The 16,209-nt window shown below is 38.2% G+C and overlaps 1 protein-coding gene across 1 annotated transcript in view; it reads right to left on the bottom strand.

Annotated features, from left to right (window-relative positions):
- The window catches only part of LOC121366156 (degenerin-like protein asic-1), a 40,747-nt gene extending 26,519 nt beyond the window's left edge, over positions 1-14,228 (bottom strand). The window contains exon 1 of the mRNA XM_041490717.1: positions 13,999-14,228. Coding sequence (XP_041346651.1) covers positions 13,999-14,174 — 176 coding nt within the window. The 5' untranslated portion in view covers positions 14,175-14,228. The remainder of the gene's footprint in view (positions 1-13,998) is intronic.
- Positions 14,229-16,209: the final 1,981 nt, after the last annotated feature.

Raw genomic sequence — 16,209 nt, 5'->3', positions numbered from 1 at the left:
AGTCTCCACAAAGACATTCTCCAAAAACAAAACACTGACATCAAAGAAATTAAGATTTAAAATATTACTTTTAATCTCACACTGTCTTAATCTGTTAATTCTATACTTTGAAAGAATAATAGTTTTTTCAATGGATTAGAAGCCCGGTGAACATACGTTCATGATAACTTTTGATGTTAACCTGTCTTAATCTATTAATTCTATAGTTTGAACGAATAATAGTAACGGTTAATTACCTTAAAATGGATTGTTTTTTTTAATGGATTAGAAGCCCGTTGAACATGCATTCATGGTCACTTTTGATGTTAACCTGCAGATCAACCAGGATACGTTTCCGCACCTTCGGCCGGCCAGACGCAAACTTTCTTGAACCTTGCCTCCTTTCTATTAAGTAAAGCATACTGCCATGCCACTCTCCTGAGGAGCACCATGAGTGGATGGCACAGCGGTTTGACCGACTGGGGGCGTGTTGGGTGGAGATGGGGGGGGGGGGGGAGGGGTTATACCACCGGAAGCTAGGGGTTAGGACGCTTAAGCGTAGGCGGTTTCGGCCGTAGGGTGAGTTAGGTATGTCCGGGGAGCTGCCAGGGTAAAGGTGTTTCTCCATAAATACAGTATGGATAAGTTATATACTATAAGTGACATGTGTACCGACATTGAGATGGGACTCAGACATGCATTGAAAGACGAGTCATTGGGTGGAGGTCAGGGTTACGCCAAATATAATTGTGCTATTAGTGGCAAACGATGCTCATGAAACCGCTGCAAGTGCTACAAGGCAGGTGTAAAGTGCAATAGCAGAGGCCACTCCAGTCTGACCTGTCTAAATAAATAAATGTGTAGAAGTGCTAGTTTGTAAATGTTTTAATGATGTATGTGATGTATGTTTTAATGCATTTATTTAAAAATCCGTAGCAAGGATATTCAAATTGTTTTAATGATGTGCATCTATGTATGTTTTAACGTATTTATCTCAAATCCATAGCAAAAATATTCAAATTGTTTTAATGATGTATGTGATGTATGTTTTAATGTATTTATCTTAAATCTGTAGCAAAAATATTCAAATTGTTTTAATGATTTGCATCTATGTATGTTTTAATGTATTTATCTCAAATCTGTAGCAAAAATATTCAAATTGTTTTAATGATGTGCATCTATGTATGTTTTAATGATGTGTAGCATCTAATGTTTTAATGTTTTAATGTATGTTTTAATGTATTTATCTCAAATCTGTAGCAAAAATATTCAAATTGTTTTAATGATGTGCATCTATGTATGTTTTAATGTATTTATCTCAAATCTGTAGCAAAAATATTCTAATTGTTTTAATGATGTATGTGATTTATGTTTTAATGTATTTATCTCAAATCTGTAGCAAAAATATTCAAATTGTTTTAATGATGTGCATCTTGAAATTAATTATCAATTATGTGTTTGGTTTAGATTTTTACTTGTTTTAATGTCTTTATCTCAAATCCGTAGCGAATTAAATAATATTGCATTTTGTCACTAGCTGTGTTTACCTTTATAACAATTGCTGTCATTGAATGGTGGATCTTTCATTTCAGGCAATGTGTCTAGAAATTACCTTGAAAAGTCAGGCAATGTGTATATTGCCTGAAATATTTAGGCAATATACAGATTGCCTGAGTGAATCAGTTACTTTACAGATTGCCTGAAATTTTCAGGCATTCTACAGATTGCCTGGTTTTACACATTGACTGTAATATATATATATATATATATATATATATATATATATATATATATATATAATGCAGATAATAAAGGTAAAACAATTATAATACATATTAGGTGAGCCAAAAGGTTTTTAAAAATATTATTCATTGTTTTTATTTAGTACATTGAAAAAATGTATGTACTATTACATGTTATATTAAAAATATTATCTTGCCAATTATATACATTTAAGAGTCTTAAATGTAAATGTACAGTTTATTTCAATATGAACCAACTAGCCAATGGTAAGATCTGGCACTTAAGTGCATTTATTGTGCAATATGAATCTTGTAAGGGTTGTTTCTCTTAAATCTCTCCCTCCCTGTCACAGATATGGGTTAACAGGTCTGATTATTAGTATTGTTGGATGTAAGTAGGGTCGGTGGATTTTTAATCATGGCTATTGAATTTTGAAAATGACTGATCCCATGGCTAGTGGATTTGTTGAAATTTCTACAAGTGCTGAGTTTTGTGTAAAAATATACTGAATGAGATGACTCCATATTGATAAATAAACAGATTCCATAGAGTTGTCTCAGTAAAATTCAATAATTTTTATTTCTACAACATTTTGATAGACGTCTGTTAAGACCAATACATTCATAATAGTATAAGAAGATATTCTTCTTCTTTTTCAAATTTAAGCATGGAAGGGGAAGACTGTGTCACGTGTGAAGAACCGATCAACAATGGGCAAATAATTTCTGTACTTCCAGCAAAGGGTAGCAACACGATCAATAGAAAGAAAGAAAGAAATGTTTTATTTAACGACGCACTCAACACATTTTATTTACGGCTATATGGCGTCAGACATATGGTTAAGGACCACACAGATTTTGAGAGGAAACCCGCTGTCGCCACTACATGGGCTACTTTTTCCGATTAGCAGCAAGGGATCTTTTATTTGCGCTTCCCACAGGCAGGATAGCACAAACCATGGCCTTTGTTGTACCAGTTATGGATCACTGGTCGGTGCAAGTGGTTTACACCTACCCATTGAGCCTTGCGGAGCACTCACTCAGGGTTTGGAGTTGGTATCTGGATTAAAAATCCCATGCCTCGATTGGGATCCGAATCCAGTACCTACCAGCCTGTAGACCGATGACCTTACCACTATCAATAGAATCAGTGCCTTACGACATTATAGCATTTTCACAACTGCAGGGCAACTTGTACACCAATCGTGTCGACATCAGTGCTGTAACAAGAATGTTTTAAATGGTGTTGAATAAAACTTGTGAAACCCTATCCATTACTACTCGTACACTTCGCTCTGGAGAGCCCGACTTTGCTTTAGCTGAACATTGTCTGTTTTGTGGTCTTTCTACTAAGATATCAGGGAAGAAACGAGGTTACGATGTTTCTCATGTTAGAACTTCAGGTTTCCAGTCTGAAATACAAAACGTATGCATCGAATGCAACGATAACTGGTCAGAAAAGGTTAATGGCAGAATTGAATTCCCTCAGGATTTGCATGCCTCTGATCCCTTTGGCATTTCAGTCTCCAATCAAGGCTAATACATATCATGCTGGTTGACCCAGAGATCGACGCAGAGAAGAAGCTTTTAGAAAGGTTACTCAATATCTCAAAGAAAATGATGATGAATAAATACCAATAAGGGGCCTTGTGCAAACGATGGAATGATTTGGGTGCATAGATGTCTATGGAACCAAATACACGACAGCCAGTGCACCACCACTGGTACATCAAAGGCTGTGGTATATGTTATCCTGTCTATGGGATGGTGCATATAAAATATCCCTTGCTGCTAATCGAAAAGAATAGCCCATGAAGTGGCGACAGCGGGTTTCCTCTCTCTATGTCTGTGTGGTCCTTAACCATATGTCTGACGCTATATAACCGTAAATAAAATGTGTTGAGTGCGTCGTTAAATAAAACATTTCCTTCCTTCCTTCCAAATACATGAAGAAAACAATCAAGGAACATTTTGGTGATAATATTATTATTATTACAAGTTCATATGTTAAGGATAATGTAGTGGCATTTAGAAGAACAGCATCAGATTTTCTGAAATAATTTTCTGAAACCCCTAAGCTCACAGATTCTGAAGCTGAAAAACTTGAGAGCAGTAGAAAACCTCATCAAGAATGACATTAAATCTATCGATTCTAATAAAGACATATATCCAACATCAGGAGAATTGGCTTCTGAGAAAAAGAACCTGTCATTTGTGCCTTAATCTTTGCGCTTACTTCTCCAAACAATTTGCACTGGAAAAGATACTGATATTAAGATTGCATCAGTAGGCCAAGGCATTGTTCAAACTGCTCGACCAAGAGGAATCTTAGCACCTCTTCATCTTGGTTTAGCCATGCAAATGCATCACCACTTTGCATAAATGTTTCTCATAGATTCATTGCATAGCCATGGATTTTGTTCCTCATATTCTGAGATCAAACGATTTGAAATGTGTGCAGCGAGATCCCATGGTACTAACATACAAGGTGTAGAACAAGTAGTTTGTATCCAATATGTAGCTGAAAATACAGACCACAACACCAACACTCTGGATGGGTTAAACACATTCCACGGCATGGGGACCATAGCAGCTGTTAATCCAGAAATCAAATGTCAGAAACCAGTTCCTTACAACCAGTAACAATGTGATTGACACGGGAAGGATAAAAGTGCATTAATTTTCTTTAAAGCCTCTACGAGCAGTATGTTGCCTCTGAATTATTCTAAAATAAAGAACCTCAACTGTGATGCCCCAATTAGAAATTTGGATGTATTGTGGAAGATTGTATGGCTTCTCCGATCCCCAAGGCCGGGGTGGTCAGGTATGATTCAGACAGTCACACAAGGCTCTTATCCAGGACAATCATCCATCACGTACTTACCTATGGTAGATATTAGTGCCATTGACATGACCTGTATTTACTCAACACTAAACTTTGTTTGCGCTGAGGCCAGACGTCATAAGGTGCAGCCTATCGTCACTTTTGATCAGCTATTATGGTGGGAGGAGGCTCAGATAATTATCGCCAATGAATCACCAAAGAGCAATCTCCACTCCATTGTGCTTTGCCTAGGCGGATTTCATACACAAATGAGTTTTCTCGGCAGCATGGGACACATCATGATAGGGTCAGGGCTTCAAGAACTTGAAACAGTGTATGCTCCTAACAATGTGACTCACATGATAAGTGAAAAGGTGCTAGCAAGAGAAGTTAGAGGCCACTTTCTTGTTGATGCAGCGCTCAATGCCTTACTAGTATCCAAAGCATTCCAACTTGAAATACCCATGGTAGCAGATCATCAGACAGAACACGAGGAAAGCTTAGAGGCAAGAGCTGAGATGAACAGCAAGAGTCACAATTAGTTCAGAGCAGTACCAATAGTCAGAACACTCATACGAACGATCTAAACTGTAATGAATCGTTACAAGACAAATCAGGAGAATACCAAATCGATAAGGACTTGGACACAGCCATAGATCTGTATGACCAACTCATGAGTGGAAAGATTTCAGCAAACATGTTGTGCTATTATTTGAAAGACTGACGAAAAAGCTAACAGAAGTAAAGACCTCTATGACATCTTCCCGCACTGCATGTCTATGGAAAGAAAGAAATGTTTTATTTAACGACTCACTCAATACATTTTATTTACGGTTATATGGCGTCAGACATATGATTAAGGACCACAAAGATATTGAGAGAGAAAACCTGCTGTCGCCACTTCATGGGCTACTCCTTCCGATTAGCAGCAAGGGATTTTTATTTGCGCTTCCCACAGGCAGGATAGCACAAACCATGGCCTTTGTTGAACCAGTTATGGATCACTGGTCAGTGCAAGTGGTTTACACCTACCCATTGAGCCTTGCGGAGCACTCACTCAGGGTTTGGAGTCTGTATATGGATTAGAAATCCCATGCCTCGACTGGGATCCGAACCCATGACCGATGGCCTAACCACGACGCCACCGAGGCCGGTGCATGTCTATGGATGCAATACATGGACATGGTTGATTTATTTCGTCAGTTCATTAAAAAAGAGAGAGAGCAGGGGATTGGTTCCTTCACTTGAAGTCTTTGACACAGATAGCCTCAGATCACAGTTATCTTCCCATTTGGTTGTCCAAAATTCGGAAATTTGTCCGCGCAAGTAGTCTGCTGTTTTACTGTGATTATTTCATGGCAACTATTTCACTGAAGTGACAGGGGAGAGCATGTAGTTTGTAAACATGTGTAACTTGTTGATATTGAAGACTTGTTTGTGGTAATTCCGGCCCATGCAAAAGTAGTGCTTTTTTGTGTACAATGGGTGTACTCCGGCTAGGTTTAGAGGGTGTGTTTGTTTAAACCAATATGCTGGGAGAAAGATCTGGAGAACAGGGTTGTCCTTTTCAGGGTATGTGTCCCCCAGGCAGGCAAAGGTACATACCAAAATCCATAGGCCTGCTGATATTAATAAAAATGTTATAGCCACTAAGGCTATATAGAAACATATAGCGAAATTAATTGTGGTCTGTGGCCAGATGCTACCATATCTATCAGCTGCTGGACACAACCTGTATGCTAAATCTGTGTATATCTGCCTGCAGCACATGTTTCAGCTGAAAACAAACAAACCTGATGTTTTTGCTCAGTTCGCATCAGGCTACCATGTCATTCGACGAAGAGGCCGTTACTGGGCTGGGTTATCCTCAGATTTAGTTATTGAACAGACATTGATGAGAAATATGAAGATAACCGGAGGACTAACACGAGTCCGAGGAATGGGAGAGACTCAGCGTACGCAGTGGTTGCTGTCTATGCCCGCTTGTATTGATGTAAACAGCGCCATGCAGGAGTTTACTGATACAGATCTTGTCGCAGGTGATCAACACAAAGACATGGCAGATGCCAGGCAAAAACGAGAAGACAAAGACACCAAGCAACGTTTGGGGTTCATACAAGATTGAAACCCATTTAGTCCTGATGTAACTCTTCGCAACATTGTCTCAGGTATTACTGCTGATAATACTGTGAATGCTGATGATGCCAAGGAAGTTGGAAATTAAATTCTGAAATCAATGGCTTGTTGTAATGCCCTGGATTATACTTTCAGAAGAAAACATCCGGTTGTCACTATGTGTCAAACGTTAGCTGCTAGTGTTGATGGTGAACAAATCCATGTGGATCCTCAGTTGCTCTTCCAACGTTTAGCGATAGCTGCACGTGGTGTTACTGAAAATGTTGCTAACATCTTCAAATGTGAACTTTGTACTCTCCCATCTTCTATGTTTGAAGCATCTGGGCTTCTTAGACAGGCTAATAAACCTGCTGTTGCAGAAGCAATCTGGACACTTGTAAAGGATACTGACATGTTGGGCCAGCCAGTAGAAGAACCATGTTATGTACTTGATGGTGATTCACTTCTTCACCGGATTCCGTGGTCAAGAAATGCAACATTCAATGATATCTGTGGAATATGCGTGCACTATGTTCAGAGAAAATATTCAAGAACAACCATTGTTTTTGATGACAGATGCAAGCACAAAGGATGTTACACATCAAAGACGTTCTGGTGGTGTAGCTGGTGCTCACGTTAACTTTGTTGGTGACATGCCTCTCAAGTCAAAGAAAGAAGTGTTCCTGGCTAACTCAACAAAAAACAAGCAGAGATTTATTAATTTACTGAGCAAGAAATTGCAGGATACTGGTTGTGAAACACTTCATGCTGAAGGTGACGCGGATCTCCTCGTTGTCCTAACAGCAGTCAAATGTACTACTGTGATTGGAGAAGATACAGATCTACTTATCCTACTGTGCTTCCATGCCAAGCCAACTACATTTGGTCTTTTTCTCAAGTCAGAAGTACAGAAAACAACAACAAAACAGAGACTTTGGAATATCTCTAAGCTACAACAAGCTTTAGGTCCACAAATATGCTCGCTTCTGCCATTTATTCATGCTGTTGCAGGTTGTGACATGACATCACGTCTCTTTGGGATTGGGAAAGGAGTGGCTCTGAAGAAAGTGAGAAGTGACATTAATTTCAGAAAACAAGCTGAAGTATTCTCCCATGATGTGTCAAAAGAAAAAATCATCGCAGCAGGTGGGATGCCAAGTGGAGGCTTAGATGCCCTGCGGTACCGCCGGTTTTGTGAAAAAGTGTCGACTAGTTCTTCTTTTGTACAGGTCCATACACGTCCATCAACATCAGGTGCAACACGATACCACAGTGCCCGTGTGTATCTTCAAGTCAGACAGTGAGTGGGAACAGCTATCACATTAGACCCAGAAGATTGGGGCTGGGTACAAATTCAGGGTAAGCTGGGGCCTTGAACAACTGATCTTACACCAGCACCAGATGATTTGCTCAGAGTGATACGGTGCAACTGTAAAACAGACTGTGACACCAAAAGGTGTACTTGTAAGAAGCATGACATGGAATGTTCTTTTGACTGTGGATAGTGTAAAGGTGACAGCTGCACTAATGCATCAAGACTTTCTGATGACTAAGCTGAAAATGTCAATGATGATATGTAACTTGGTATGGTATATTGAATGTGTGATTGATATTATTTCATCTATGAATAGCATAATGAACAATCATGATCATACGCATATTACAGGCTTTGGGTACACGAAATATGCTTTCAGCGGGAATTAGTCATTCCAAGAATCTGATAATAATGTTTTCGGTATAATATGTATCATGAATTCATTTCTTGATTGTTATGTACATGTAATATGTATTTGTTGCATTAACTCATGCTGTCATTACAACCAAAATAATTTCTTTTGCAATATGAGGTTTTTGTGGGTAAATGGCACACCCATGACTTGCAAAATGCCCTTTTGACTCTGCCTTGTGATACAATTTGGACTACGTGATACCATTTTGTCGTTCAGATTATGAGAAAAGGGAGGTATGTTTGTGCTTAAAATAGAATTCCCTTCAGGATATTAATAAAAAAAATACTTAAAATTAGACAACTCTATCAATTAATATATTGAAAATGGAATTTTGTAGTAAAAAGTGGCGGCCATCTTGTAAAATAGCCGACATCTTAAAATTTCAAGTCGCCCATCAATTTAGTTTGAAAAGTGGTCTAGTGAGAATGTTAATGTCAAGTTTCATGTGTATATCACTATTTCAAAGATATTATTTGTTAATCCATCAATTCAAAAGCCAATGCTGGACTTCATATTGAAAGTCCCACTATTCAAAGTCAATTTTAAGAATGTTCCCCTACTTCGATCTTTCTACATTTTTTATGTTATTCTGCAATCTCTCCTATAATCATAACAATCAAAATCATTTCTTTTGCAATTTTATTCAAGTTTGGCTATTTTTTCAGTAAATTGACTGGACTATGTATGTTTGCCAGTTTGTGTGTATGTGTGTCTGTGTATGTATATGTATGCCCGTCTGTGTATTTGTGCGTGTATGTATGTGTACGGTGTTTTCTAATAGACCTAGAACACATTGTATACACATACATTGAAATTCTAAACAAGAACATGTCTATGCAATAAAATTAATTACGTGTCAGTTTCTTTAACTTCTGAAGGTGTGAACATTTTCCCAGTTTACCCTCATCTCAGAGCGTTTAATACCCCAGGATCTGTAGCTGGTAACTGGCGGTTTTGTGTGGGACAGAATAAACCCTGAGATCAATGTCATTAATGTACCAAAGTCATTCAGTCTGAACTCTGTATCTGTAAACAATATCTTCTCTTAATTAATTATAGTTTAAGTATGTTTTCACTTATATTCAATAGAAATGTGTACAAAATAACATGTTGTCTTTCGTGGAACATTATAGTCATAAATGATTAAAATCACACTCAACCTGTGTGTCCTTAGAGTATGAAAGCAAAATATTTGGTACCTATGGTATTAACAATGTAAGAATGTTCTTTGTGATATGCTATCTAAACTATACATGTGTATAGAGAATGAAGGCGTAAAAATACCAAATGAAATGAGTGTCCTCCCCAAGGTAAAGTCTGTGCCAAACGGATCAATAATCAATAATTATCTTTAATTAATTCTTAACGTCTACAGCGTAAACAAAATAATAATTATGAGGTTGTCATCCAACGCCTGGAATTTTTAAGCATCTTTGTGAAACATTGTTCAACTAAAATATTATTATTTCAACATAGTTTATTTACTTTATAAAGTGTTGGTAATCTGTCAACAATAGACACCGGCTGTAAACCTCATTTAAAACTAACCATTGTTATTTTGAATGTTTTAACATTATATTTTGTTTTTGTATGTGTGTGACGTCATTAGTTTGTTTCTTTATTTTGTTTAACGACACCACTAGAGCACATTGATGTATTAATCATCGGCTATTGGTTATCAACCATTTTGTAATTTGGACATATAGTCTTAGAGAGGAAGCCCGCAAATTTTTTCCATTAGTAGCAAGGGATCCTTTATATGCACAGACAAGATAGCACATAACACGGCCTTTGATATACCAGTCGTGGTGCACTGGCTGGAATGAGAAATAACCCAATTGGCCCACCGACGGGGATCGATCCAAAATTGACTGTGCATCAAGATACGTCCCGCCCCGTGACGTCATTAGATATTGAGTTTAGACTCTAACAGTTTAATAACCACGGACTTTATTCCTCCCCACATAAAACATTTAAGTGCCCCTCCAGCTATTTGTTTCGCAATTTTCATTTCACGAATGTCAAATTTTTACACAAGTGCCCTTTTCAGGAAGATGGTCCATGTGCCCTTTTCAGGAAGATGGTCCATGTGCCCTTTTCAGAGAGATGGTCCATGTGCCCTTTTCAGGGAGATGGTCCGTGTGCCCTTTTCAGGGAGATGGTCCATGTGCCCTTTTCAGAGAGATGGTCCAAGTGCCCTTTTCAGAGAGATGGTCCATGTGCCCTTTTCAGAGAGATGGTCCATGTGCCATTTTGAGGGAGATGGTCCATGTGCCCTTTTCAGGGAGATGGTCCATGTGCCCTTTTCAGGGAGATGGTTCATGTGCCCTTTTCAGGGATATGGTCTATGTGCCCTTTTCAGGGAGATGGTCTATGTGCCCTTTTCAGAGAGATGGTCCATGTGCCCTTTTCAAGGGGATAGTCCATGTGCCCTTTTTCCCTTGGTCCCTTCCATAAACTATTGCTTGGAACCGCCCTTGCTTTGTAACAGTAGGAGAACACTTTAACCTTAGTCAACAGATTCCCTACCGGCCTCGGTGGTGTCGTGGTTAAGCCATCAAACATAAGGCTGGTAGGTACTGGGTTCGCATCCCGGTACCGACTCCCACCCAGAGCTAGTTTTAGTCACTCAGTGGGTAGGTGTAAGACCACTACACCCTCTTCTCTCTCACTAACAAATAACAACTAGCCTACTGTTCTGGACAGAGAGCCAAGATAGCTGAGGTGTGTGCCCAGGACAGCGTGCTTGATATTTTATATGCATCATCCCACAGACAGCATAACACATACCACGGCCTTTGATAAACCAGTTGTAGTGCACTTGGTGGAGCGAGAAATAGCCCAATGGGCCCACCGACGGGGATCGATCCCAAACCGACCGTGCACCAAGCAAATGATTTACCACTGGACTACGTTTTTTGTTTGTTATTTTTGTTCTGGGTTTTTTTTTTTTGGGGGGGGGGGGGGGGGTGGGGGGGGGTGTTGTTGTTTTTTGAGGGGATGCAACCCATCTCGTCTCTACATATACAGATTGTGCACCTTAACGGCCTAAACGAGGCCACACACGAGGATATATAGATCGGACTTTAAACTTTTAGACCATCGTTCAAAATGTTTTTATCTTTCTCTCATTTATTTTTGGGCTGTCCTTCTAAAATGCTTCAAATTATATAAATATTCGGCTGAGAAGTCAATTCCTTTTTATTTTTGGCTTGTTAACTTTTCTTTTAGTTAAATTCTGGGCTGAATTCAGCCAGACAGAACTGAAAAACGTCCGCTAGACTGGTTATGTGCTTCACGATTAACCAAATGGCAACGCCGAGAACCAATTAAATAGTTCGCGACAATTATCAAAACGTTCGCTGGCTGAATTTAGGGTTGTTAATTTGTTCACTAAATGCTATTTCCAAAATTCTGCCTATTTCCAACTGTACATCCTTCACCCACTGTTCCGGACCCAGTCAGTGTCAAAGTCAGACATTGTGCCCGGGGTAGACGTGCTTGAACCTTAATTGGATATATAGACACGTTAATGTATTATTCTCATCCTCAATAGAATTCACGTTCTGTGTTGCAAACTATTTCCGATATTAAACGTCATGTGGGACGGATGTTTTTTTTTGTTGTTTTTTTTTGTTTTTTTGTCGTGATTTTTTTTTTTTTTTTAGGGAGATGGGGGTTCAGTATTGTTAATTGTTTGTTGATGTTTGTTTGTTTGTTGTTGTTGTTGTTTGTTGATGTTTATTTGTTCGTTGTCTGTTTGTTTTTGTTGTATGTTTGTTTGTTGCTGTTTGTTTTTGTTGTTTATTTCTTTTTCTTATTTCTTTTATTTGCTTGGACTTTTTTTTTTTCTTTTTTTTTTTTTTGGGGGGGGGGGGGGTGTTTGTTTTATTTTTGTTGTGCGTTTCGTTCTTCTTCTCTCTCAATCTCTCTCTCTCTCTCTCTCTCTCTCTCTCTCTCTCTCTCTCTCTCTCTCTCTCTCTCTCTCTCTCTCTCTCTCTCTCTCTCTCTCTCTCTCTCTCTCTCTCTCTCTCTCTCTCTCTTTCTCTCTCTCCCTTGACTAAGTGTCCAAGTAACAATATGTTAGAGGAATGAGATCTAGCTTAGTCGGTAGAGCGCTTGCCCGAGGTGCTTGAATCTTAGTATCGAATTACCTCTTTGGACCCATCACCTGACTGGGTTTCCTCACTATCCCAACCACGACTGGTATAATATGTGCTGTCCTGTCTGTGGGAAAGTGCATATAGCTGGTTTTATATGAAGTCTGTGTCAGAATTACCAACTGTTTGAAATCCAATAGCCGATGATTAATAAAACAGCATGCTCTAGTGGCGTTGTTAAACAATACAAACAATAATAATAATAATAATAGTAGTAGTAGTAGTAATAGTAGTAGTAGTAGTAGTAGTAGTAGTAGTAGTAGTAGTAGTAGTAGTAGTAGTAGTAGTAGTAGTAATAATAATTAAATACGATTAACAAGTTTCATAAATGATGATCAGTGCAACACAAAACAATATGTCCACAGTTTGAACGATAGAATGTGTACATTCCATTGCGCGTCACTATTTTTCTGTACAATTACTGGTCTCAAATTTCGATATCCTATCCTGTTTTCGGTCTGGTAGAAAGATACTCGTACGTCACGCAACATTACGCCGCTTTATAAAGAGTACATTGATTGAAACATTTTATTGGGGTTTTTTAAAGAATAAATGGATTAGGCACAAGTTTAACATCTTACTAGGCCTTCTCCATAATACATACATGTCAAGACAGTGATATATATTTGCAATTTAAATATGAACAGAAATAAATATTATTGAAAGAAAGAAAGAAATAAATAATAAAGGAAACAGAGAAATAGTACATAAAGGTCTTTATACTGATACAAGAGTAAATAAAGTTATTTATACTGATGCGAGTAAATACGTGTCTTTATACTGATACAAGAGTAAATACAGGTCTTTATAATGATACAAGAGTAACTACAGGTCTTTATACTGATACAAGAGTAAATACAGGTCTTTATACTGATACAAGAGTAAATACAGGTCTTTATACTGATACAAGAGTAAATACAGGTCTTTATACTGATACAAGAGTAAATGAAGGTCTTTATACTGATACAAGAGTAAATACAGGTCTTTATACTGATACAAGAGTAAATGAAGGTCTTTATACTGATACAAGAGTAAATACAGGTCTTTATACTGATACAAGAGTAAATACAGGTCTTTATACTGATACAAGAGTAAATACAGGTCTTTATACTGATACAAGAGTAAATACAGGTTTTTATACTGATATAAGAGTAACTACAGGTCTTTATACGAGTAAATACTTTATACTGATACATCATTGGTAAATGTTTTATATTGAAATATTTTTTTATACTGATATATGAGTAAGTAACGGTAACAAGACATCATGGTAGTTTTTGAAATAAGAATTAAATAAACAGAAATTTTCAAGTGTATTTGATGGTTTCTTTCACAAATCCCAAGACGTTTGATGTAATATTGTAATATGGAAAATCAAACACGAACTATCCTCTCTGTATTGTAATGTGCTATATCTACTGTATTGCACTGTGCTATACTATACTTACCGCAGATAGTTGACCACTAATCGTGAAACCTGATACACTATCATGGAGGAGGCGCCAAGAAACAACACCAGCCAGATAAGTTTGATGAACCATCCTTTGGAGGTCACAAGCTTATTAACTCCATGCGCCGATGTGTTCTCTGCAAACTCTTTTAAAGTAGTTTTAATTACTGGCATCGTCTAGAATTCACTGTGTACGAAACAAATGATATATACCAGTATATTTGTAAGACGCCAACTAGTTTCACTTCAGGTGAGAAAGAAGCAAATGCTAAAATGTGTGCCACTCCTATGCAGGTATGTTTGTAGTCAACATTTGAATATTAATGACGTTAATTAAAGAACGTTCCATGATTCGCTGTACATGCACTGTGTGGATGAACGCAATTCTCCGAATCGTCATCTTTTGTTAGTGTCAAACAACACAAAGATTGATTGAGCACACAACTTAAAGCTTTACTTTTTTGTATCTGCTGCCACACAGTTTATTGCCTCGGCTGTTAATTGAAAAGAGTTAATTATTGTTATAATATACTAAGACCAAAACAAAAGTATAGCAATTAGGTACTACTGCTTTGCAGTTGCATAGCCGATGTGGGGTCCACGGGGCCATACCTGCTCCCTCCCTCCGTCAAACATTTAGAAAATACCTGTATTAAATTTTATAAAATTATACATACATATATACATACACACACACACACACACACACGCACACACACACACACATACACACACACACACACACACACACACACATACACACATGCATATATACATAAGCGGGATCGACCGCGTGGATTGTAGGCCCCATGCATGTGGTTGAGTTAAACAGCATCCTTTGTTATGGATGTCTGTATAGCTCAGAACGCATCGCGGTTAGTCTACAATTTGCGGGCGATTCGGTGCAACAGGCTCGAGTCCCAGCAACGGCATGGGACAATTTGTGAGGCCAGAATGGATTTAATTATCCCCTGCGACAGTGCCTTAATATATATGTATGTAGCGGTCAACCTCGACATACATACAATATATAAGATATTCATACATCAATACATACATATATACGTACATACATACACGAATACAGTCATAGTTTGGGTTGGCCATCCCAGTATGGTCCCCTCCTCCCATTATCACATCCTGGCTACATCAGTGCTGCAATGTAAGCCACAGTCAATGACGTAACAGTTATGCATTTCATTTTGTAATGAACATCTCCTGTTGCTTACACTCACGATTGATGTATTGATCAATTAAATGCAGTGTTCGATTTCAAAGTCATGAATTATCTTGTATTTAAGCGCCTTTATTAAATTGTTAAACTTGGTTTTTTTTGTGTTATTCAAAGAGGTCAAACATCATGGCGATTCAGTTGGATATATATATTTTGGAAGGTCTTGCACGAATAGCACATCAAATGTTGTGGTTATTTTGTTTCGTTTAACAACACCACTAGAGCACATTGATTTATTAATTATCGGCTATTAGATGTCAAGTAAATGTTGTGGTATGCAGTGTCCTGTCTATGGGGAAATGCATATAAACGACTCCGTTCTGCTTTATCGACAGGCAGCCAGTGCACCACGACTGGTATATCAAAAGCCGTGATATGTCATCTCCTGTCTCTAGGATGGCGCATATAAAAGATCCCTTACTATTAATGGAAAAAATGTAGCGGGTTTCCTCCTTAAATTACCAAATGGTTGACATCCAATAGCCCATGATTAATAAATTAATGTGCTCTAATGGTGTTGTTAAACAAACGAAACTTTAAATAAAAGAACTAAACCTTTTTATCGGTAGGAGTAGCCTACATAAAGGAAGAGAGTTTTTCTATCTTTCCCTGTCGGCCAAACTTCGAAATAACCGTGTTAGACACCAAAAAGTTTAATATATATTATTTTGCTTATGACGAACTATTTCCTAAACCGGATTGTATTAAGCTGCTACAGCAAGGAACAACACAACACGACCAATGGCGGTGTGGTGTCTTACAGGGAGCATTCGACTTCTTTTCTTCTTACCGGCCTCGGTGGCGTCGTGGCAGGCCATCGGTCTACAGGCTGGTAGGTACTGGGTTCGGATCCCAGTCGAGGCATGGGATTTTTAATCCAGATACCGACTCCAAACCCTGAGTGAGTGTTCCGCAAGGCTCAATGGGTAGGTGTAAACCACTTGCACCGACCAGTGATCCATAACTGGTTCAACA

This window comes from Gigantopelta aegis, chromosome 3 (genome assembly GCF_016097555.1).
Source record: "Gigantopelta aegis isolate Gae_Host chromosome 3, Gae_host_genome, whole genome shotgun sequence".
In the NCBI taxonomy this organism is placed as follows: domain Eukaryota; kingdom Metazoa; phylum Mollusca; class Gastropoda; order Neomphalida; family Peltospiridae; genus Gigantopelta; species Gigantopelta aegis.
This window is presented reverse-complemented; position numbering and strand designations above follow the sequence as displayed.